This window comes from Cnephaeus nilssonii (assembly GCF_951640355.1).
Source record: "Cnephaeus nilssonii genome assembly, chromosome: 24".
Taxonomy (NCBI): domain Eukaryota; kingdom Metazoa; phylum Chordata; class Mammalia; order Chiroptera; family Vespertilionidae; genus Cnephaeus; species Cnephaeus nilssonii.
In genome coordinates, this window is record NC_137095.1 from 12,951,728 (window position 1) to 12,973,229 (window position 21,502).

Here is a 21,502-nt window from a genome sequence, read left to right on the forward strand (position 1 = left end):
GGAGGTCCCAGTTCGATTCCCGGTCAGGGCACATGCCCGGGTTGTGGGCTCGATCCCCAATGTGGGGCGTGCAGGAGGCAGCCGATCCATGCTTCTCTCTCATCATGGATGCTTCTCTCTCTCTCTCCCCCTCTCCGTTCCTCTCTGAAATCAATAAAAATATATTTTAAAACATGAAAATATTAGAAATGGGTCATGTCCTTATAGACGGGGGCGGTTGTGAGGTTGGTTGGATTCTGTGACCCTCTGACGACACCGTCTTGGTGTCTTTTCGCGCCTCCATTCTGCCGTCTGGGGTGACCGCCCTCGACAGGCTGGCTCCTTGCTTATGGGAGCCAAATGGCCCCCTTAGTCCCAGGGGAGAGGCCTGACTTCTCTTTGAGGCGCCCATGGGACACCTCGGACGTCCCCACGTCTTGTGTTGAGGGGTCTGTGCTCTGTAGCCACCCCGAGGCCTCAGTGGGATCGGGTCCTGTGTGAGTTCGCCGACGCCTATCCTGAGAGGAGAGAACCTCGTGCGGCGATCAGATAAAACAGGCAGAGCGCGCCCTGGAGGCACAGGTGAGCCCACTTCCCTGGCCCTTGGCCGGGAGGGGAGGGAAAGGTAGGATGTCGGAAAGGCAGCCTCCACTGTCGCCGAAAGGAAGGACTTTAAAAATGGAGAGCATCTACCTTTTTTTAAAAAATATATATATTTTTTATTGATTTCAGAGAAGACGGAAGAGGGAGAGAGAAACATCCATGATGAGAGAGAATCATGGGTCGGCTGCCTCCTGCACGCCCCCTACTGGGGATCGAGCCCGCCACCTAGGCATGTGCCCTTGACCGGAATCGAACCCGGGGCCCTTCAGTCCGTAGTTCGACGGAGAGCATCTACTTTTTTAAAACATTTAGGCTTCCAATATGTTTGGGGCATGTTTGTTGTTGTTTTTTTCCCCCCCCATTTGTCTATGTTTATTGATCTCTTTAGGTTTCCTATGTCTTATTGAGGCCATTTTATATCTTTTTTTATATATACATATAACAGATATCTCCTATCTTCCCTTCCTTACCCCTCCTCCTCCCAACCCCTACCCATAATTTATACCTTCCCAAGGGTATTATGATCCATTTTGTCCTGATTTTAAAATGTGGTAGTCAACATTTTGGATGATGTTCTTATATTTTTTATCACCTATGTGCCTCTATATTACCATATTCTTGGTGCTCTTGTTGAATCAAAATAACGATATCGAAAAAAAAAATAACGATATCGAGAATTTAATTTGGCTTCGGTACTATAAGAGAAGTTTTTCCTATATTGTTTGATTGCTCTCTTAATTAGATTTGTAAGACTTCTTAAAAATTCTTGGTTTCTGTCTGGTTTTTTTTTTAAAGAACTAATTCTTAGATTTACTCATCTGCTGGTTCACACATTTTTTTTTTCAGTAATTAATTTTTGCTACCTTTTGTCATTCTCTCCTGCTTTCCTGGAGAGGGCTTTTATAGTGTTTTTCTAAATCCTTGATAATTGAAAACATATTATTAATTAATAAAAAGGTATTAAGAATCTGAATGTATGCATGCTTATAATTATGACGTGAATTTGTAATGGTCTCATTTAAGATAGTTTCTAAAGAGTCTGCGCTTTTTATGATGCGTTTACTCTCTGGCTCCGTAGGCTGTTAATGGTAGCTTTTCATTCCTGTGGTTCGAGCTTACGAAGCTGTTTTTGAAATTTCTATTGAGCCAATAATGTAGAATATTTATACGATGTCTAATTTGGGGGATTAGGGCTGGTTTGTGTCCCACTAAACTCCATTCAAACACTGTGGGTTCCCTCACTGCCTCCAGCCCTGGTTACCGGTCTTGCCTCTATTTCCAGGGTAGGGCTGTGGTGTTTTTAAGTAATCAAGGCTAGAGTTTATCTTGATTAGACCGGGGAGGGGGGGGGGGCATGTCCTTAATCCAATCAGCCCCAGGCTCCGTGAGCTCTTTGCAGGTGCAATCACTAACTCCTGTAGGTACCTGCAACCTTACCTCTAACAGCAGAGGTGAGTCCCACCTGTTTTTGTCGTGGATCATGTCTAGCATCTTTTTATTTTTTTTAATTTTTTATTTTATTGTTTTATTTTTTATAGCATCTTTTTTTAAAAAGGGAGCGGGAGAGAGAGATAGAAACATCAGTGACGAGAGAGAATCATAGACTGGCTGCCTTCCACCCCCCCTGCACACCTCACATTGGGGACTGAGCCTCAACCCAGGCATGTGCCCTGACCCGGAAGTAAACCGTAACCTCCGGGTTCATGGGTTCACGCGTAACCACCGGGCCACACCTGCTGGGCTCACTCATGTCTAGCACCTTTCATTCCACACCAAATTTGTGAGATCTGTTTTTTATTTTTTTGGGTGGAATGGACTATAAAATCATTGACCGAATTGCTTAAAAACAAACAAACAAAAAAACCCCCAGAAAACATTCAATATCATGAGACACCAGAAAGGCAAGCAGACAAAAAGCTGAAGGGCTATTCTAGATAAAAGGACAATGTGACGCTGGAGCAACCAAATGGGTCATAAAACTGGGGAAATTTGACTGTGAGCTGTGTAATAATATTTTATTAATATTTTATCAGTGTTAAATGTTTTGAGTGAATGCGAGATGGTCTTATGCATAAAATAATGTCTCCTTGTTCCTTCTCCTAAAAAATATTGCACTATTCTTAAGAGATGATGTGTTTAGGAGTCAAATACTATGGAGTCGGAAAGTTACTTTAAAATAGTTCAGTACACCCTAGCCCCGTGGTCGGCAAACTCATTAGTCAACAGAGCCAAATATCAACAGTACAACGATTGAAATTTCTTTTGAGAGCCACATTTTTTAAACTTAAACTTCTTCTAATGCCACTTCTTTAAAATAGACTCACCCAGGACGTGGTATTTTGTGGAAGAGCCACACTCAAGGGGCCAAAGAGCCGCGTGTGGCTCGCGAGCCATGGTTTGCCGACCCCTGCCCTAGCCGGTTTTGCTCAGTGGATAGAGCATCGGCCTGCGGACGGAAGGGTCCCAGGTTCGATTCTGGGCAAGGGCACATGCCCAGGTTGCGGGCTCGATCCCCAGTAGGGGGCATGTAGGAGGCAGCCAACCAATGATTCTCTCTCATCATTCATGTTTCTATCTCTCTCTCCCTTCCTCTCTGAAATAAAGATAAATATATTTTAAAAAATAATTCAGTAAAAGTAATATACATATACACATATTTGTCTGTGCCTGGGTGTTCAGATAGCAAGGAAATGTGGTAAGGTGTTAAACATTGGCAAAGGACATATTGGTTTCTGTTGTATACTTCTGTTGAATTCTCTCTGGAGTTGAGTTTTTTTAAATTCAAAAAAAAAAAAATTGAGCCGGGTTGGTGTGGATACTCAGGGTTGAGTATCCACCGATGAACCAGGAGATCAGGGTTCGATTCCTGGTCATGGCAGATGCTCAGGTTGCGGGCTCCATCCCCAGTGTGAGGTGTGCAGGAGGCAGCCTATCCATGATTCTCTCTCATCATGGATGTTTCTCTCTCTCTCTCTTCCTCTCCTTTCCCCTCTGAAATGAATAAAAATCCTGTATAATAAAAGGCTAATATGCAAATCGACCAGATGGCAGAACAACCGGTCACTATGGTGTGCACTGACCACTAGGGGGCAGACGCTCAATGCAGGTGCTGCCCCCTGGTGATCAGTGTGCTCCCACAGGGGGAGCGCTGCTCAGCCAGAAGCCGGCCACAGCAGCCGTGGCGGGAGCCTCTCCCATCTCCGTGGCAGCGCTAAGGATGTCCGACTGCTGGGAGTGGGCCTAAGCCAGTGGTCGGCAAACTGCGGCTCGCGAGCCACATGCGGCTCTTGGGCCCCTTGAGTGTGGCTCTTCCACAAAATACCATGGCCTGGGCGAGTCTATTTCTGAAGAAGTGGCGTCCGAAGAAGTTTAAGTTTAAAAAATGTGGCTCTCAAAAGAAATTTCAATCGTTGTGCTGTTGATATTTGGCTCTGTTGACTAATGAGTTTGCCGTCTACTGGCCTAAGCCGTCAGTTAGACATCCCCCGAGGGCCCCTGGACTGTGAGTGGGCACAGGCTGGGCTGAGGGACCTCCTCCCCGCCCACACCCCCAACCCCTGAGTGCACAAATCTCGTGCACCGGGCCTCCAGTATATTTTTTTAAGAAAATTAAAAAGGCAAAGGAAAAACAACACCTGGATTAACAACTCCAAGGTGAAAGACCTGCAAGGTTTAGATTTGTTGCGCTCCAATAACTAAGGTCGAATCACAACTTGGCGGGCAGCGTGGCCTCGGCACTCTGTCTAGATTCTTCCTGCCCAGGCACCCGCGTCGCTCGGGCCTCCGGATTCTGAATTAGACACGTGGGCCTCGGCTGATTTTCTGTCGCCTGCGGCCGGTCTCGCCCCGCGGCTCTCTGCCAAGGACAAATCCCGCAGAGTCTGACTTGGGGATGTGATGGGCTTCACAGTTCATTGGCCGAGCAGTGATTCTTGAGAGGGAGCAGGAAACCCTGGCGTGAGTTTGTAAATCCCCGGCCACTTCTGGGTTCCAATCTCCAAATTGGCTTGCTGCGGAGGAGGAGGAGGAGAGTCTAATACGACTCACTCGAGCGTTTTCGTGATTCCGTCTCCTGGATATCCTGTGTCCCTCCAACACACAGCCCCATTACGTCATTCTCAGATGGGCGTACGATCCTCGTGCTAAAAAAACGCATCTCCTCAGATGGACCTCAGCCTCGGGGTTCCACTTTGGGTGGGTCTGGTGGGGAGGCCCAGGGTTCTTTGGGGTCCCAGTTGAGAAGCTACAGAAAGGCCTTTGTGGGTCCCGGTGGTCTCCAGTCCAGCCGTACACGCAATGCTGAGAACAGTGTCTTTGCCCGAGACAGTCTTACACGTGGATGAGGCCCGAGCCCGGCCAGTGTGGCTCAGTGGTTGAGCGTCGACCTAGGAACCAGGAGGTCACCGTTTGATTCCCAGTGAGGACACATGCCTGGGTTGTAGGCTGGATCCCCAGTAGGGGGCGTACAGGAGGCAGCCGATCCATGATTCTCTCTCATCATGGATGTTTCTCTCTCTCTCCCTCTCTCCCTTCCTCTCTGAAATCAATAAAAAATATTTAAAAGTATACTTATTTAGAATGCCAACAGTTCTAATTTTTATGACACGGGTAAGTCATTTCATTTAGAAAAATATTGCACGGGCCCTAAAGCAAACACAGGGAAACACTCTTGTCAACTGGATTCAGCAGCGGTCTGTCACTCTTTGTCCACAGACTTGTATTCAGTGCACCCATCTTGTAAAGAAATAGTTACGGCCGGCGTGGCTCAGTGGTTGAGCGTCGACCTATGGACCAGTAGGTCACGGTTCGATTCCCGGTCAGGACACATGCCCGGGTTGCAGGCTCCATCCCCAGTAGGGGGCGTGCAGGAGGCAGCCGATCCATGATCCTCTCTTAATCTCATCATTGATGTTTCTCTCTCTGTCTCTCCCTCTCCTTTCCTCTCTGAATTCAATAAAATATATATATTTAAAAAAAATAGAGATGATATTCATGAGTCCTGGACCCTGAGCAAAGGTGTATAGAGTGCACCGCAGTGCGTTTTTAAAAAAACTTTTACAGCCCTAAACTCAGTGGATAGAGCATCAGCCTGTGGACTGAAGGGTCCCAAGTTCAATTCCAGTCAAGGCCACATGCCCGGGTTGTGGGCTCAATCCCCAGGGTGGAGTGTGCAGGAGACAGCTGATCCATGATTCTCTTTCATCATGGATGTTTCTCTCTCTCTTTCTCCCTCTCCTTTCCTGTCTGAATTCAATAAAAAGAGAAATAGAGATGATATTCATGAGTCCTGGACCCTGAGTGAAGCTGTATAGAGTGCACCGCCGTGGTGTTTTGGTGTTTTTTTTTAACTTTTACATGAGGATTCACACGTGTTCCTAGGAGATAGCAGATGGCAGGGACCAAGACGGCATGTCAGCATCTCTTGTTATTCTAAGCCTGTCCCCTAGGGGTCGCTGACGTTCTCCTTGGAGGAGGGCTGTGGTCATTGACCTCCCAGTGCCTTTCAGGGGAAGGCTTTCCTGATGACCTGGCCCTGCCACGCCAGCCAGCCAGCCAGCCACGGGGAAACAGAGACCAGACACATCCTCCCCTGACTGAAGGCGTCAGGAACCATCAAATCAGATGGGAGCATCCTGTGGCCTCAGGCACCCACGATGGCCGCTCTGGGATCCCTCTCGATCTGGTTTTGCTCTGTGGGAGTGTAACATCTTTTTTTTTTTTTTTAATATATTTTTTATTGATGTCAGAGAGGAAGGGAGAGGGACAGAGAGAAACATCCACAATGAGAGAGAATCATGGATCAGCTGCCTCCTGCATGCCCCCTACTGGGGATCGAGCCCACAACCCAGGCATGTGCCCTGATGGAGAATCGAACCGTGACCTCCTGGTTCCTAGGTGGACACTCAGCCACTGAGCCATGCCATCCGGGCAACTAAGAATAGCTTTTATGTCCTAGACCCGTGGTCAGCAAACTCATTAGTCCACAGAGCCAAATACCAACAGGACAACGATTGAAATTCCTTTTGAGAGCCGAATTTTTAAAACTTAAACGTCTTCGAACGCCACTTCTTCAAAACAGACTCGCCCAGGCCGTGGTATTTTGTGGAAGAGCCACACTCAAGGGGCCAAAGAGCCGCATGTGGCTCGCGAGCCGCAGTTTGCCGACCACGGACCTAGACTTTTGTTTTTTTTCCCCTCCCCACCTTATGACATCCTATTTGCCTTTGCTTTTTTAAGTCTCTTCTCCCAGCTCTCTCTCCTACCTCCTCCACGTTGGTTCTCTGACCTTTATTTCCTTTCACACCAACGACTGCTTCTCACCCCCTCACCCCTCTCGTTTATCAGTTTCATTTCCTTCCCTTTTTAAAAAAAAAAAATGCATATTTTTGTTGATTTCAGAGAGATAGGGAGAGAAATAGAAACATCAGTGACGAGAATCATGGATCGGCTGCCTCCTGCACGACCCCCACTGGGGATCGAGCCCGCCACCCGGGCCTGTGCCCCTGACCGGGAATCGAACCGCGACCTCCTGGTTCCTAGGTCGACGCTCAGCCACGGAGCGGCGCCGGCTGAGCTGTCAGTTTCATTTCTTTGGCTAATAAGCTCCTTTCTCCATCGCAGTCCTGCAGCCTACGTGACCCGTCTCCCCCCCCCCGCCCCCCCCCCCCGCCCCCCGTCGTATCAGATCAGGAGACGCTGAACTAGGACACAGCCGGTAGCCCAGGCCCCGAAAGCCAACCGAGTTGCTTCTGGCTAATTGGTTTCCTGGCCCCGGCAAGCGCGGGGTTTCTGCCGCCGCCTGACAGGGGCTGTCCTCCTTTCGCTGGTGCTCCTGATTAGTATTCGAAAGCAGCGTTCTCTGGCGGCCCGAGTGGGGAACCAGGCTGTCGATTTATTTATACCCAGCCTCGGGCAGGCGTGGGGGGGCGTGTGGAAAGCTACGAGATGCAGACACTGCTTATGTGTGTGTATGGGTGTGTATACACACCTATCGATTAGGGGTGACGCTGGGAGCGGAAATCTATTATCCCACGGGTTGGGAAAGGGACTCAGGGAAGGATATAAACATGCCAGGGAAAGACTTGGTGTCCACGCTAAGTGCAGGGGACTTTTTCGGATTCCTGGGCCGGTGGTCGGCAAACTCATCCGTCCACAGAGCCAAATAGCAACAGGACAACGATTGACATTTCTTTGGAGAGCCACGTTTTTTTAAACGTGAACTATATAGGTAGGTGCATTGTTATTAACTTAATTCGGGTACTCCTAAGCTGGCCTTTGCTAAAAAACGTCCTCAATCTGATTGCGGTACTCTCAAGGGGCCAAAGAGCCGCATGTGGCTCGCGAGCCGCGGTTTGCCGACCCCTGCCCTGGGGAACAGTGTCTTGTAGAAATAAATGCTCTGACCTGGCCCGGTCCGCGTGGCTCAGTGGTTGAGCGCCGACCTGTGAGTCAGGAGGCCACGGTTCGATTCCCGGTCGAGGACACGTGCCTGGGTGGTGGGCTCGATCCCCAGGAGGGGGCGTCGGGGAGGCAGCCGATCCATGATTGTCTCTCATCGCTGGTCCATAGGCAGACGCTCAACCACTGATGGAGCCTTGCCGGCCGGACTCTGTCTTGCTTTTGAGGTTTCGCATCCGACGCCTTCAGGTCTAGTGAAGACATAGCAGTAAGAACTCGGTGCCTTTGGTATCGTTCCTGGAAGCAGTCTCAGCATCCTGACGAAGCGCTGGGGCGAGCGGTCCTTACAGGAGTGAGTGAGAAGGAAGAGGAATCCTCTATGGGAAAGTCCCAGGAATAGCAATGATACACCCCTCCTCCCCCCACCCCGGAGGGTACCTGCCCCCCACCCCGAGAGACTGGGTCTCTCCTCCTCGTGACCTTTGGTTAGGTCTAACCCTGGAGCTTCCCAACATTGCAGCATAGGAGTTAGGGCAGGCATGTCAAACTGACGGCCCGCGGGCCGCTTGAGGCCCACGAGGAACATTTTTGCGGCCCAGCCAATATAACGGGATATAAGAAACGTTTTAATAAAAACTTCGTGACTTAATTTTTACAGTATCCTGTTATACATGATTATTAATAACAAACTACAACATTCGCTAATGACTGATGACTATCATCGTGTTGCATTCATTTCCCTTACGCGCCTTACGTTGCACCATTTCTCTCCACTAATACCAGCAGCGAATATTTTAGCAGCCGATGGCCACGCCATTAGCCTTGGACTGACTTGTTTGGTGTACGCAACAGGAAATATTTCACTTTCAGAAAACAAGAAAAATAGGTTTATTTGCGTTACGCGTATTCATTTGTGCCGTTATTCAGTGCCTGCTAAGTGAATGTTCGAGAAAAAAATACTAATTTTTGTTAAAATGTTCTATTACTTTATGTTAACTTGGACTCATTTATCTCAGCCCTTTGCATTCAGCATGTCTCTATCGAAATAAACCCACGTTCCTATGAACATGGAAGCTTTTGTTTTGTTGTGTTGTGTTTGTTTGTTTTTTTACAGAGAGGAAGGGAGAGGGATAGAGAGTCAGAAACATCGATGAGAGAGAAACATCGATCAGCTGCCTCCTGCACACCTCCTACTGGGGATGTGCCCGCCACCAAGGTACATGCCCTTGACGGGAATCGAACCTGGGACCTTTTAGTCCACAGGCCGACGCTCTGTCCACTGAGCCAAACCGGTCAGGGCAGGAAGCTTTTGTTTTCTTGCGGCCACATACACCTAAACCTTGTTTATTGGGCCCGTGTGAGCCTGTGAGTTTGACGTGCTTGAGTCAGAGGGACCTCCTCACACCTCCCTCTCAAAGCGCCAGCCCCATCCACGTCCAGGTTCACTACCAACCCTGGACTGAGGGAAGCCTGGCCTTGCACGGAGATGAAAGCGTCTATTTGCATATCACAGGCTCCTTCCAGTCTGAACTTCTGTCGCTGAAGAGCTGGGAGTCCTGCGGTCGGCCTGCAGGCTCATTCCAGAGGAAGAGAACTCTGTTCAGGGGCTAGATCTGGGGGAAGTGGCGGCCGGGATGTAACTCCCGCGTCACGCAGGGTCAGCGACGGGTTCCGTGCAAAAGGGGCCCGTTACTGGTGGGCTGTTTGGACCACACAGGAAGCAGGTGCGGGTAGGTGGCGGGGGAGGTCAGAGGGCAGTAGGAAGCCACGATTTTTAAATTAATCCCTCGCCTCACTTATTCCCAATCTCTCCTGCTCACCTTTACCCTTAAGACTAATTTCTGGAATTTGAATGAACTCCAAGTGCTTAAACGTTTTATTTTTTATTTTTATTAAAAAAATAAGATATTTTTGCCCCAGCCAGTTTGGCTTAGTGGATAGAGCCGTGGTCAGCAAACTGCGGCTCGCGAGCCACATGCGGCTCTTTGGCCCCTTGAGTGTGGCTCTTCCACAAAATACCACGGCCTGGGCGAGTCTATTTTTGAAGAAGTGGCGTTAGAAGAAGTTTAAGTTTGAAAAATGTGGCTCTCCAAAGAAATTTCAGTCGTTGTACTGTTGATATTTGGCTCTGTGGACTAATGAGTTTTCCGATCATTGGGATAGAGCATCAGCCTGCAGACTAAAGGGTCCCGGGTTCGATTCCGGTCAAGGGCATGCATGTGCCTCAGTTGCAGGCTCCTCCCCAGCCCAGGCCCTGATCGGGGCACGTGCAGGAGGCAAACAATTGCCGTGTTTCTCTCACATCGATATTCGTCTCTGTCTTTCCCTCTCTTCCATTCTCTATAAAAATCAATGGAAAAATATCCTCAGGTGAGGATTAAAAATATGTATTTATTTTTTTTATTGATTTCAGAGAGGAAGGGAGAGAGAGAGAGAGGGAGAGAAAGAAACATCAATGGTGAGAGAGAATCATCGATTGACTGCCTCCTGCACACCCCCACTTGGTATCGAGCCCACAGCCCGGGCATGTGCCCCTGACGGGGAATTGAACTGTGACCTCCTGGTTCATAGGTCGATGCTCAACCACTGAGCCACGCCATCTGGGCCATTTTTTTTTTTTTTTTACTCTTTAATCTGAGAATATTACTGGATATGTTTGCCATGGGGTCTTCTAAAGTGGAATTCGTTTGCCAAGTCTGACATTGCCCAGTGGAGTTTTGATTTCCTATGCTTTGATAGACTAGCATAAGGAGAATAGATATTACATGGGATTGGGCCTTGCTTTCTCAGAATTCAGCCCATTTCTTCATTTATTTAAATTTCCCTTGTTATCCGTTGGTAAACTCCCGGGGTTCATCATGCAGCCTTTGGGGTATTTTACTATTAAATTCCATTCCTAGATACTGTATAGCCGTGCTGCTCCTGTGAATGGAATTTTTATTATCCTTAATAATTTACTTTGCAGGTTTATAGGAAGAAAATTGATTTTGGGGATATTTAATTTGTAACTTGTCTACTTACTCAGTTCTTGTCTTATATCTAATGCAGTTTCTGTTTCGCTTCATTTCTTTGGTCTTAGCCCATAATCAGTCCTCAGATAATGATCATGTGATTTATTTTCCTACTATTTATGACTCATTTTTTTTTCTTCTTATTGAATTGTTTGAAACTTGTCAAGCAATGACAAATGACAGTCCTGAGAGCAGGCCCTAGTTTTGGCCGTGGTTTTAAGGAAGACTGTGTGTATCAACTATTATTTTGGCTGTTGCTTGTCAATAAGTATTTGCTATTATTGGTGATAATAATGACCACTTGGATGGTGTGCTATGGGCCACGTTATAATCTGAGTGTATTATCGATTACAAACTCACCGAATGACCTCAGCGGTTCCATGAGAGAGGGAGTATTATTATAATGTTCATCGTTATTCCCATTATACAGATGGGAACATGGAGGTGCTGATAGGTCAGATCACTTCCCCTCCAAGGCAAGGCATTCAGTGGCAGCCCTGGCATTGAAGGATCCTCCCTCATTTTTCTCCCCTGGTTGATAACTGTGTGGAAGAAGAATAAAGGGTATTTCTTAGTAAGACTGTTCACAAACTTTGGTTTCAGCAGTGAAATCTTTTCTTTTTTTTTAAATCCTCACCCAAGGATATTTTTTCCATTGATTTTTAGAGAGGGAGGAAGGGAGAGAGAAAGAATAAGAGGGAGGGAGGGAGGGAGGGAGGGAGGGAGGGAGGGAGAGAGAGAAAGAGAGAGAGAGAGAGAGAGGTGACAGATATGAGAGAGGTACATTGATTGGTTGCCTCCCACAGGTGCCCTAACCTGGGGACTGGGGATTGAACCTGCAACCCAGGTACCTGCCCTTGACCAGGAATCAAACCTGCCACCCTTTGGCGTGTGGGCTGATGCTCTACACAGAGCTACGCTGGCCAGGGCAGCCGTGAGCTCCTCTTTTTTTTATTTTTAAATATATTTCCATTGATTTCTGAGAGGAAGGGAGAGGAAGAGAGAGATAGAAACATCATTGATTGATTGCCTCCTGCACGCCCCCCTACTGGATGGGGATGGAGCCTGCAACCTGGGCATGCGCCCTGACTGGGCATCAAACCGTGGCCTCCTGGTTCCTAGGTCGATGCTCTAACCACTGAGCCATGCCAGCCGGGCAGCAAACTGTTCTTAAACTCGACTGCTTTGACCTCGGTTTGGGGGGAGATGACTGTTGCACCCTGACCCACCCTCCTGCCTTCGGGGTACTTTTGTGCAACCCCAGGTGTCCAGGCAACGCAGCCCCAGATCCATCCGTCCGTCCACAAAGCGCACGACGAAACCCACGGGACTGTGCCCGAGAAATACCGTCCGCTCCCCATCCCCGTGGCGGGTGTGCGTCCAGGAGGCCTCCCTCCCCGTCTCCGATGGTCCTCGCTCAGCCTGCTCACGGTCGGCCTCTTTCTCTCTCGCCAAAGGGTCTGCAGTTGGGGACCCGGGAGCTGGAGGAGATGGGCGCCATGTTCTGCCTGGGCCTCCTCCTGTTGGAGCTCAAGTCCGCCAGCTGCAGCCGGCAGCTCCTGGCCCGCGCGGCGTCCCTGCTGAACGCCCAGGACGGGGCTCTGGACCAGCAGCTGCGCAGGTAGGATGCTCGCAGGGGCGTGGCGGGATGGGTACCTCTGTGTTTCCACGGGGCGGGGGAGGTGTCAGAGAGCGGAGTCCAGCAGACGTAGAGGTCTTGGACAGAGAACGAATCTGGAGGAGCCGCCGGAGGAAGGTAAGGTTGCGGGATCTTCACGTCAGCCACCGCCCCGGCATCCTCACTTCCTGCCGGGAACATGGGGAAAATGCTGCGTGCGCACGCACATCCGATGCAGATGCGTTTGTATTTTGTTGGATATGTGTGTCTGTAAATGTGCGTTGTGAACACATTGTGCTGATGGTGAGAAGAGGCGGCTTATGTTTATACTAGAGGCCCAGCGCGTGAAATTGCACGGTAGCCCGCCGCTGCTCGCAGCCCCGCCCACCCTCCTGCCGCCCCGCCCACCTTGCTGTGATTGGAGCCTGTGGGCCGCGGCGGAGGGACCGAGAGGTGTTCAATTCACTGCATGGTGACCGGTCGTTTAGTCGTCCTGGTCATCACGGACGCTGGCTTTTTATATATATATAGGTACACGCAGTCCTCAGGTTACCTTGGACTCGACGTACGTTGTTTTGTGGTTACGTCGCCATCTCCCATTTATTAAAAAAAAAAGTTCTGTCATTTTAACGTATGTACACAGGTGCTTTATGTTTTTTATCACTTATTTACCACAAGTAAAGGTCAGGAATTATCTTTCTTTTTAAATTTTTTTTTACTGTTTCACTTCATTACTGCTGTGTCTGTACTCCATGTGAGTGTTGTAGGTGCTTATGTAGGTGGGTTCCGACTTACGGCGAAAACCGCGTTACACCGCGCCGTAGGAACGGATCTCCGTCGTAACCCCAGGACCTACTGTATGCCAGTTATGCTTGTGTATGTATGGGTATCATTTGGAGTCATCCTTTACTTGGCAAGAAAAAAAAAAATGGAGAGCCCTAGCTGGTTTGGCTCAGTGGATAGAGCATTGGCCTGGGGACTGAAGGGTCCTGGGTTTGATTCCCGGTCAGGGCACATGCCCAGGTTATGGGCTCAATCCCCAGTAAGGGGTGTGCGGGAGGCAGCCGATCCGTGATTCTCTCTCTTCATTGATGTTTCTACCTCTCTCTCCCTCTCCCGTCCTCTCTGAAATTAAAAAAAAAAAAAAAAGGTAGGGGGACACTAGGCTTGCCAATATCTAGGCACTTGGGGGCAAGAAATGTTTTCATCCTCTTTTCTTAAATAGCGACTTCGCTTCTCAGACGGTGAGAGGAACCATGTAAAGGCGATTGACACGCTGGCCCGGGGAGCCCGGCTGAGCCCGGCTGAGCCTGGCTGAGCCCGTGGCTGGGAGCGGCGGGTCTCTGAGGGCTGTGGCGACCATGAGCGGGTCAAGAGGGGGAGAGCCATTATCCAAATAAGCCCTTCACGGTCGACACCTCTTTCAGACTTGACCGAAGCAGACCCAGGGGGCGGCAGGGATGCTAACGGCCCACGCGGGGAAAGCGAGGACCAGGAAACGTCGGGGAACACCAGGCTCAGACCTTGGCCACCTTCCGAGCGAGGGCATGGATGATGGACGGAGCCGGGGAGTTGCTGGGGGAGGAAGTGCCTCCCAATGAATGATGGGAAAATCTCGCCACGTGCCTCGCGTCTGTCTGATTCCCAGCTCATTTTCACTCGTTTTCCTCCTGCCGCTGTTCGGATTGCTATTCCCGGCTACTTCTCACCCCGTCGCCGGTTGGGGTAAGCCTGGCACGGTCTAGCGGCATCCATTGGTCGTGCTTCGGGGGCGCTGGTTTCCCTGATAGTTAATTACCCACGTGCACTCATGAACGTGCCCATCCCATTGCTGTAGATCCGTGGTCGGCAAACCGCGGCTCGCGAGCCACATGCGGCTCGTTGGCCCCTTGAGTGTGGCTCTTCCACAAAACACCACGGCCTGGGCGAGTCTGTTTTGACGAAGTGGCGTGAGAAGAAGTTTAAGTTTAAAAAATGTGGCTCTCCAAAGAAATTTCAGCCGTTGTACGGTTGCTATTTGGCTCTGTGGACTCGTGAGTTTGCCGACCACTGCTGTAGATCCTAGACCATGGCAACGTAGGTAAGCACAGACCTCTCTCCCTGGAGTGGCTGCGGCCAATTTCTGTGGTTTTGACACCCCAACCACTTCCCCCCGCCGTCCTTGGTCCCTCCCACACCCCCAGCGCCCGGAGTCTTGGGCCTGTTTGGCATCTTGTGTTTGTTGTTGTTGTGTTTTTATAAAGAAACTAGAGGCGGGTGTCCCTCAGCCCAGCCTGCACCCTCTCCAATAAACGGGCAGTCGGACATCCCTCTGACAATCCAGGACTGCTGGCTCCCAACTGCTCGCCTGCCTGCCTGCCTTCCTGATTGCCCCTAACCGCTTCTGCCTGCCAGCCTGATCACCCCCGAACCACTCCCCTGCCAGCCTGATTGATGTCTAACTGCTCCCCTGCCAGCCTGTTTGCCCCTAACTTCCCTCCTCTGCCCGCCTGGTCACCCCTAACTGCCCTCCCCTGCAGGGTTGATCACCTCCAACTGCCCTCCCTTGCAGGCCTGGTCCCTCTCAACTGCCCTCCCTTGCAGGTCTGGTGCCTCCCAACTGCCCTCCCCTGCTGGCCATCTTGTGGGGGCCATCTTGTGTCCACATGGGGGCAGGATCTTTGACCACATGGGGGCAGCCATCTTGTGTGTTGGAGTGATGGTCAATCTGCATATTACTCTTTTATTAGATAGGATATATTTGTATTGATTTTTTAGAGAGAGAGAGAGGAAGGGAGAGGGATAGAGAAATAGAAACATCCAAGAGAGAGAATCATTGGTCCGCTGCCTCCTGCATGCCCGCTACTGGCGATGGAGCCCACATCCTGGTCATGTGCCCTGACGGGGAATCGAACCGGTGAGGCCTCTTGGTTCCTAGGCCGACGCTCAACCGCTGAGCTACACCAGCCCGGCAGCACCGCCTGGTGTGTGGGCCTCCCCCTCTGACAGCGAGATGCTCCGCCTGCAGGACGTGTGTTTGGACTTGTCGGTCTGTCCCGACGTTGCTTTGCTGAGCTGTCCTGGGTGCAGGCCCGCCTGCATTCTCTCTCTCTCTCCCCTCTCCCTCCCTTCTTCTCTCCACGGTGGCTCTTGGAGAGGGAAGAATGAGCAGCCCCGGCATTCCTCGCTTTTCCTGAATTGATCGTGCCCGTCCGCGGGATCTGATGTGGCGGGGATTAGTTGCCTGTAAAATGGAACAAGACGTCCATCAAAGAGGCACCTTTTCTTTTTTAAAAAAATATATATTATTGATTTTTTACAGAGAGGTAGGGAGAGAGGGATAGAGAGCTAGAAACATCGATGAGAGAGAAACATCGATCAGCTGCCTCCTGCACACCCCCTACTGGGGATGTGCCCGCAACCCAGGCACATACCCTTGACCGGAATCGAACCTGGGACCCTTGAGTCCGCAGGCCGACGCTCTGTCCACTGAGCCAAACTGGTTTCGGCAAAGAGGTGCCTTTTCTAGTTCGCGTCCAACGAGTGTGGTGCCAGTCAGGCAGTGGGGTTTTCCGGAGAACATGGGCTCCCTGTCTCGCATGCCCGCCCCCACGGCCGACGATGACGTGCTCGGCTGGAACTGACACGGGACAGTGGGTCCGAGGCCGCCTGCCACTACTTTCCGTACCTCTTTCCTCTTTTTTCTCCTCCTCCCTCCGTCTTATTCCCTGACGGCACCGCGAAGGGTCTGCGGGGCTTCTGAGCTGTTTCTGCAGGAGGGGGCCGCCTCGTGCCCAGCGTGACAGGTCTTTTGTAAAGTCATTGAAGGTTTCGCCGCGCCAGCCGCTGTCCGTCGGGATTTGTGTCCCTTCGTGGCCTCTTGGTCTTCTCGGCCAAGCTTCCCAGTCTCCCGGTGTCCCTCCGTGAAGAGCAAGAGGAACCTCGGGGTTTCCTGTTGGGCCCTGGCCATAGCTCAGTATCTTGGTTTTTCTCCCCAATTGGCGTCCCAGATGAACCAGGGCCTTCCTTAGCCTTCGTGAATGTAGTCCTCTCTTTCGTTTGATAAGGCAACACAAGACAATGAGAATCTTTCATAGACTTCAGAAAACACAATTATCATTGTAATAATTAAAAAGATACATGAGCCCCAGCTAGTATGACTCAGTGGGTGAGTGTCGACCTATGAACCCAGAGGTCACAGTTGGATTCGCTATCAGGGCACATGCCCGGATTGCGGCTGGATCCCCAGTAGGGGCCATGCAGGAGGCAGCCGATCAGGGATGCTCTCTCATCATTGATGTTTTCTTTCTTTCTTTCTTTCTTTCTTTCTTTCTTTCTTTCTTTCTTTCTTTCTTTCTTTCTTTTTAAATATATTTTATTGATTTTTTACAGAGAGGAGTGAGAGGGATAGAGAGTTAGAAACATCGATGAGAGAGAAAAATTGATCAGCTGCCTCCTGCACACCTCCCACTGGGGATGTGCCCGCAACCAAGGCACATGCCCTTGACCGGAATCAAACCTGGGACCTTTCAGTCCACAGGCCGATTCTCTATCCACTGAGCCACACCGGTTAGGGCTCATCATTGATGTTTCTATCTCTCTCTCCCTCTCCCTTCCTCTCTGAAATCAATAATAAAATATATATATATATTAAATGCATGATTAAAATATATATATGGTTTTGCCTTGTCCAGTATGGCTCAGTTGCTTGGGTGTTGTACTGTGTACCAAAAGGTTGCCAGTTCAAATCCTGGTCAGGGCACATGCCCGGGAGGCAGGCTCGATTCCCAGTCGGAGGGTGGGGAGATGGGGAGGGGGCGGTGTAGGAGGCCGCCGATTGATGTTCACTCACATATGGGTGTTTCTCTCTCTCTCCCTCTCCCTCTAAAAAAAAAGTATATACAATCCCTTTAACCATAATTATAGGCGTTCTTTGTCACTTCCTTCTAAGCATTTTTTTCCCTCTTAATGGACTTTATTTCTTAGAGCAGTTTTAAGTTCTCAGAAAAATTGTGAAGACAGTATAGAGTTTTCCCATATACATCCAATTGAATTGGTAGTCATTACAGAAAGGCAAATTTGAGTGTTTTAGGTCTGATTTTATGCTGATTTTTCTCCAATAACTGCATGAAAACTAATGAAAACCCAGAGCTAGTGTGTCTGTGAGGAAAGAGTTTAATAATGTCACACAGCTCTCTGTAAATTGGTTTACTTTCCTCTGGAGGGGAATTTGGCAACCTCCAAGAAGGTCCATAAAAAAAAAACTCCCATTTCATCCTGCGCTTCCAAGCTGGACTATCCCTTCAAGAAAATAAACTTAGCAGAAAAGCAATATTTAATATGGAGGTATTTAGAGGCACGTATCCCCAAATAAATTCACACGAGGCACGTATCCCCAAATAAATTCACGCAACCCAAATTCCTAGCAGCAATAAAAAAGAAAGAACATTGTTAATTAATCGTCTAGACTACCGTGAAACTGGAAATAAAGAGCATGTCCATATACATGTCTATCTATATATATAAAAGCCTAAGCAATTGGCTGACCAGCCGACCGGCCAATAACTATGAGGTGCAATGACCACCAGGGGGCAGACGCTTAACGCAGGAGCTGCCAAGCTGCGGCGACTTGGGGAGCTGTGGTTCTCGGGTGCAGAGAGAGAGAGGAGGGAGCCCGATTCTGGGGTGCATCTCCCGAGAACCGCCCTCTCACAATCCGGGACCCCTCTCGGGATGTTGGAGAGCTGGTTTGGGCCCAGTCCCCGAAGGCCAGGCTGAGGGACCCCACCAGATTTGCACAAATCCATGCAAATCCATGCACCGGGCCTCTAGTAAGATTATAATAGAAGCATTCATTAGAGCTTCCCCATGCACCAGCTGCCGTGCGAGGGGTTTTATGAGTATTATCTCACTTAACCGTATAAATAATGCTGCTAAGGAGATGCTATTTTTAGCGTCGCCTTTTACAAACAAGGGGATTAAGTTTTATGGAGGGTGAGATGTTTGCCAAATGTCACAATTTTTGTAAGAGACAGCTGGCTCTTGAACCCCATTTTAACTCTAAGACTCAGGTTCTTATCCTTTATGACATTTAGCCTTTCAACGAATGATGAAAACAAAAGCAGAATAATTAATGCCGCACACATGCTGACTGGGACTTTAGCAATATGCGGCCACAGGGACAGAGATGGGGGCCATTCGGTGTATAATCCCAAACTAATCTTACTCGTGTATAATCCCAAACTAATCTCTCTTTGTATAATCCCAAACTAATCTTTCTCTGGAGAATTCCTTGAGCTATGCATTGCGGTGAATATATGTCTGAGTGTGTTTGTGTATTAGTTTTAAAATCCGGAAACATCCCTTGATTGTTTTAATACTATTAAGGGAAGATGAGTGTGTAGCATCATAGGTTGCATGTACATCACCATGGGATGAATGTATCCGAACCCTTAGAGATGAGACTTCAAACGCGCGAGATGAAAGACATTGCCGACGGAGAGGAGAGGAGCTGAAGTGCGTTTTCTTTTTATATCTATTACTAGAGGCCTGGTGCGCGAAAATTCATGCACTGGAGGGGGGGTCCCTCAGCCTGGCCTGCCCACTCTCATAGTCCGGGAGCCCTCAGGGGCGGGAGGCGACCCAGCGATCAGGGGAAGGTGACGCTCCATCACATCCTGCTGTTGCCACGCCAGCCCTGGTTACCTGAGCCTCGGGTGGCCCTGGGCGGCTGGGCAGCCACCATCTGAGGCTTACCTGTGCCTCCAGCCGGCCCTGGGAAGCTGAGGGGACTGGGCACCGCCATCTTCAAGGGTGTGGCAGTCAATTAGCATATTCCCTCCTTATTGGCTGTGGGTGCTGCCATCTTTGTGAGGGCGTGACAGTCAATTAGCATATTACCTCTTTATTAGAGAGGATTATTGACTTCAGAGAGGAAGGGAGAGGCAGAGAGAGAGAGAAAGAGAGAGAGAGATCAATGATGAGAGAGAATCATGGATTGGCTGCCTCCTGGGGGCTGGAGCCCACAACCCAGACATTAAGACCTTGCAGTCCACAGGCCGATGCTCTATCTACTGAGCCAAACCAGCGAGGGCAGAAAGTGCATTTTCTTCAAATTGCATGTGCTGTTTCCAAAATGTTTCCTTGAAAGGGAACCGACAGCAATTCCTAGTTCACAAGCCACTCCACGGGAGCCCAGGGAGTTGAAGTGGCTCGCTGGGTGGGGCTACGTGATGCATCCATTTCCCGCCAACACTGGCCATCTTCTGCCTCTGCCTCCAGCCCCACCGAAGGAATGGCTGCTCTCCTGCCTAGCCTGTGTAATAAAAGGCTAATATGCAAATCGACCCAACGGCCGGGCAGGTTTCTCAGCTTTAAAAATAGAGACCCTTTGATTCCTTTCAGCTCTGATACCCCATGTTTATTCTCAAGGCCACGTCCTCCCATTCCAACGTGGGAATTACGGTTGCAACCCCGAATTCAAGACATAAAAGGCTTGGCAGTTGACTTATGCCAAGTGGCACAGAGCTCCTATTTGACTGAATGAAAATTAAAGGTTTTCTCAATGCCTGCTGAGGAGATAATGAGGGAGCAGAAGCTGAGCGAACAGTGAACAGGTAACAGAAACACAGAGGGAGCCTGGCCGGCCTGGCTCCGTGGTTGAGCACCGACCTAGGAACCAGGAGGTCCACAGGTTCGATTCCCTGGTCAGGGCACATGCCCGGGTTGCGGGCTCCATCCCCAGTAGGGGGGTGTGCAGGAGGCAGCCGATCCATGATTGTCTCTCATCATGGATGTTTCTATCCCTCTGTCCCTCTCCCTTCCTCTCAGAAATCAATAAAAATACTTTTAAAATATATATATATATATAAAAAACAGACAGAGGAACGCAAGGGGGATGTGTTCAGAAGTGGGTGTTGCAGATTGTAGGGGGAATGACATGGTGTTGCAGATTGTAGGAGGGAGGTCAAATCAACCACCCCGACGTGGGAAGTAGAATCGGGTTCGAGAGGACCCTTTAAGAGGGACCTTAAATACCCTTTTTGGGAATCCCAATGTGTCCTCTTTTGCGTTCCCAAAGGCGGATGCCTCAGGGGGAAGGGGTTGGGATTCACTTATGCCTGGCCACGTGGACTCCTTTTGATAAGTCTGTCCAACTCCGACCTCAGGTGCCGTCCTAGTAAGAAAAGAAAAATATCGTCGGACGTGTGATAGGTCGTCACACAGGTGCTGACTCTATTATTGGCGAGAGGACGCCTGGATTGGAGAACGGAGATCCTTCAGCGTGCGCCAATATTGTTTCCGTACGGCGAGAACGGAAACTCTATTAGCGCTAATACGTGTATGATGGCGTGGTATTTGTCACTGTGTTATGTGGCTTTTGAGCTCCCCTATGCTTTGCCACTGGGTGACAAAATAAACACTGAGAAGGCAGAGTAATGATAATGGAATGCCATGTGCCCGGAGGTATAGGAGGATTTGACACACATCCTCTTTAACTAGAGCGAGCCCCCGAGAAGTCATTATTAATTGTCGTATGAAGGATGAGGCCGTGGAGACGCGGCACGCTGCGGGTTTGATAAAAGCCGGGTGAGTCACTGCTGTGTGGCTCATCTGTGATTCAAATACAGGTCGTCACCGCACTCAAAACCATGTTTCAAAAATGTGTTGTACATCAGCCTGAAAGACGTGAATCCTGCAAAGCCGTTTCCGATACAAAGGGGACAGCGTAGGCCAGGAAATGTGGTCTTATGCACAATCAAGTGTCCTTGCCCGGCCAGCGTGGCTCAGTGGTTAGATTATCAAGGGACATTTAGAGGAGAAACTACGAAAGATGGCCCATGAAAGACAAATCTTGATTTTGCTGTAGTTTTATTCAGGTCTGATGTATGGGCAAGAGCCCACCCATGCTTAA

At 49.6% G+C, this 21,502-nt stretch overlaps 1 protein-coding gene across 1 annotated transcript in view; it reads left to right on the forward strand.

Moving 5' to 3' along the window:
• The window catches only part of AGBL1 (AGBL carboxypeptidase 1), a gene marked incomplete at its 3' end in the record, with an annotated part of 254,689 nt that overhangs the window by 182,280 nt on the left and 50,907 nt on the right, over nt 1-21,502 (forward strand). The window contains exon 22 of the mRNA XM_079764228.1: nt 12,449-12,612. Within this exon, the coding sequence (XP_079620354.1) occupies nt 12,449-12,612 (164 nt within the window). The remainder of the gene's footprint in view (nt 1-12,448; nt 12,613-21,502) is intronic.